Genomic DNA, 3,533 nt, shown 5'->3' on the forward strand with positions numbered 1-3,533 from the left:
CCGCCCCGCATCTCCCCGTGAGGACACGAGATGATCCCAACCTGCCCGCGGTTGTTTAGGCCGCCCAGTCTGTGGTATCGACATAGCAGACCAAACTAAGGCAGTGGCTAGACTATTCTCAAAAACTCAGAAAGGGTTTTGATCTCTGTGAGTTCATACCCCAGGACATGAGGCTTCTGCTACCTGTCCTTGTTCAAAACTCGCCAAACACAATGCATTTTCTCAAAGGAGCGACCACAACGATCACGGGAAAACCATCCGCAGCATGCACGGTCCACACTTGGCACAGGGCGGGCTCGCTGGACGCGGCAGCGGGTAACGCTGGACAGGCCTGGAACCGTCCGCTAACCTCCCTGGCGTTTAAGTGGCAAACCACCGCTGAGCCTGCGGTGTCAATCCCAGAAAGACCTAGACACACCCTGTCGGTAAAGTCCAGGTCACCAAGGGCCACCACCCTGAGGCTGCGGGCTGTGACGGCCTCGGACCTCAGACAAGGGCCCCGGCCTCCAGCCCCCACACTGGACCCCAGAACCTAACTCACGGACGGCGACCCGGCCGTCACACAAGGGCCCCTGGCCTCCAGCCCCGACCCTGTACTCCAGACCCTAACTCGGCCCTCAAGCGCCCCACCCGAACCCCAGGCTCCAAATCGCGGACCGCAACCCCTGCCCGGCAGCGGCCCTGACCTCTGCCTTGGCGTTCACTTTCACAAACACTCGTCCTCTGTCCGTGTCGTAACTCTGGCCCTGGCTGATGCACCCGCCCCCCGAGTGACCCGTGGCCTTGACGGAGCTGCAGCCCAGCTCCCGCCTGAGCAGCTCCTCCATGTTCCCTGCGCAGCAACCGCGGGCCCGCGCCGGGCTGCACGGACGCGCGCGATGCGTCCGGCACGCACAGGGATTGGGTGAGGCGTGGGGTGGGCGGGATCGGGCCGCAGAGTCGCGCGAGGATTGGGTGAGGGCGGGACGACGTCGGGGTGGGGCGGGGCCGACTTGCTGTTGGGTACTCAGCTCGTCGCCTGACCCTCACCTTACCGTTAACCTGCCCTTGACCTAATGTGACCCTTGCGCTGTCGGGACCCTTGCCCTGACCTTTGCCTTACCTTGACCCTTGTCTTGACCTGACCCTTGTCTTATCCCGATTTTGCCCCGACCGTGGGCGGGGTCTGTGCAGAGCATTTAGTGGGCGGGCTTGGACAGAGTGGGCGGGGCATGAGTAAGATTGGGCGGAGAAGTGGGCAGGCTCTGGGTGGAGCATGGGGTGGACGGTAATTGAGGTGGGCGGGGAGTGGGCGAGACGAAAGTCTAGCTTGAAACGTACTTTAAATGCATTTCGTTGGGCTGTGGTACTTTCTGGAGCATCCATGAGGTTACAGTTTTACTTAAAATAGGTTTTCTTTCTATGGTGGAAGAACAACTGGCACCTTGGCTGAGAATTCTTGGTGAGTCATCAGCAAATATACACCCAGTGTGAAACTGCTCAGCTGTTAGTTTCTATTTACTTCTTGACAGCCGGGGAAAGAAATAAACGTTAATTAGTGTGCAAATGCCTAGGGCTTTGGAGAAAATACAATCAGTCCCTTTTTAGTTCCTCGGGCTATTTTTGTTTGAGCATCAGAGAAAGAAACTTAAGAAATGCTTTTCCAGAGTCAAATGGGATACAAATTTCACATTTTGTTAAGAGATTCCTTTCATATCACCCAAAGATGGTAGACATTCCTCCCCTTCTCCACTGTTCATAGTAGCTGCTTATGGTGCTCTAGGCTATAAGACACTGCACAATGTCACACAGAAATCAACAGCAGTGCAAACTGGGAACAAACCCTCAAATAGATAAACATAATTACTGTACAACCAAGCAAGTCCACTCCTACACATATACCTAAGAGGAGTAAAAACATATGTCACACAGACTCTTGTACACAGATGTTCATAGCAACTCTATTCCTAACAGCCAAAAGGTGAAAGCAATGCAAAGGTCCATCCACAGATGGAGAAAAAAATGGGGTCTGTCCACATAATGGAATATTCTTCAGCTTTAAAAAGGAAGGAAATTCTGAAACATGTCACCACGTACATGAACATTTAAGACACACTGATTGAAATAAACCTGTCACAAAGGACAAATACTGTATGATTTCTTACGCAGTACCTAGAGTAGTCAAATTCACAGAAAGTAGAATGGAGAGAGCCAGAGGCTGGTGGAAGGGGAGTGGGGAGTTAAGTATTTAATGGGGATAGCATTTCAGCTTGGGGAAGATGACAAAGTTCTAGAGATGATGGTTACACAACAATGTGAATGCACTTCATGCCACTACATTTTACACTTAAAATGGGTAAAATGGTAAATTGTATGTTCTGCATATTTTTAAGTGAAAACAATTTAAAAATGAAAACAAAACAAAACTGGGGGCTGCCATGCTATGCTGACCAGCTCCAGTGATGGAAGCCACCAGCAGGACCTCTGGCCATCACGTTTCCTCTGAGCTCTCTTTTGCTTGAGTATCAGCAGGAATGGCAATCCCACCTCTCAGGATTGCTGTGTGGTTAAAGTGGGCAAGCCACAGGTGCCTTGAGGCACCTCACCATCCAACAAACACTGGCCTGGACCACCCTAGTCCTGATGACAACCCGTCCCCATGGTCCCTCCTTCCTACTACATGCATGGCCATGACCAGACCCTCCTCCCGTCTGCCCTGAAGTACCATCCAACTTCACAGGGCATGGCCAGGTGGAAACAGAATAGTGGCAAGAGGGGAAGGGGTGTGCCCGTGGAGGCCTAAGATTGAAGACTCGCCCTGTTCTCATCTCCATGTGCGGGACTGCCACGTGGAAATCAAATTTCTAAACCAGCAGTCCTCAACTGTGCATGAGGGGAGGAGGGATCTTTCAGGCCTGCCTGGCAATTCTGGAGACATTTTTAGCAGTTACAACTGGGGAAGGGGTGCTACTGCAGCTAACGGATAGGTTCTGAGGTATGGCTCAGCATCTGGCAATGCATATGATGGCCCTGCCACAGAGAGCAATCCGGCCCCAAGGCTCAGAAAATGCCTGTGACATTTGGGCATGGCAGCCTGACCTAATGAAGACAGGCGCCTTCTTCACGAGTGGCCTTGGCAGGGGATTGTCACGAGTGGCCTTGGCAGGGGATTGTCAAGGCCGAACATGTTTGTGAAATGTGCACAAGTCATATATTTACCCACACTGGCTAAGAGCATGGCAGCTTCCCACTCTGTCTCATTTCCTGCTCATCGTGACAGGGGATAGTGAGGCATTTGGGTGATCTGTCCCCTGGGTAAGTTGGGTTTTATGGGAAATGTTTATGTGCTTCTCAGTCACTTCTGGGTCCAGGGAGTTACCACTGACCCTGGACTGCATTCGAGAACCACCGTATGACACTTGCCAGGGCACCGAGAGGATGCAGGGCCAGGGTTGCCCTTGATAGGACATGCCTGGGGGCTTGGCTCTGGAAGGTGGAGGAGAAACAAGTCTGAGAGGGCTAGGGACTGGTTCTGTCACCTCACAGGTAACGCT

At 52.6% G+C, this 3,533-nt stretch overlaps 2 protein-coding genes across 3 annotated transcripts in view; one reads left to right on the forward strand and one right to left on the reverse strand.

The window, feature by feature from the left end:
* The window catches only part of FN3KRP (fructosamine 3 kinase related protein), a 17,696-nt gene extending 16,488 nt beyond the window's left edge, over positions 1 to 1,208 (reverse strand). The window contains exon 1 of one of the 2 annotated variants that reach the window (XM_023538631.1): positions 1,103 to 1,208. Coding sequence is in view for 1 of the 2 variants with exons in the window: in XM_011373645.2 (XP_011371947.1) it covers positions 687 to 827 (141 nt within the window). In the remaining variant the exon portion in view is untranslated. Of the gene's footprint in view, positions 1 to 686; positions 828 to 1,102 lie in introns of those variants that run through there. The other variant, XM_011373645.2, reaches the window with a different exon arrangement.
* Positions 1,209 to 3,447: 2,239 nt separating this feature from the next.
* RAB40B (RAB40B, member RAS oncogene family) overlaps positions 3,448 to 3,533 on the forward strand; it is a 28,402-nt gene continuing 28,316 nt past the window's right edge. Inside the window, 1 exon segment of the mRNA XM_023538650.1 lies at positions 3,448 to 3,525. Coding sequence (XP_023394418.1) covers positions 3,448 to 3,525 — 78 coding nt within the window.

This window comes from Pteropus vampyrus, unplaced genomic scaffold (assembly GCF_000151845.1).
Source record: "Pteropus vampyrus isolate Shadow unplaced genomic scaffold, Pvam_2.0 Scaffold227, whole genome shotgun sequence".
Classification (NCBI taxonomy): domain Eukaryota; kingdom Metazoa; phylum Chordata; class Mammalia; order Chiroptera; family Pteropodidae; genus Pteropus; species Pteropus vampyrus.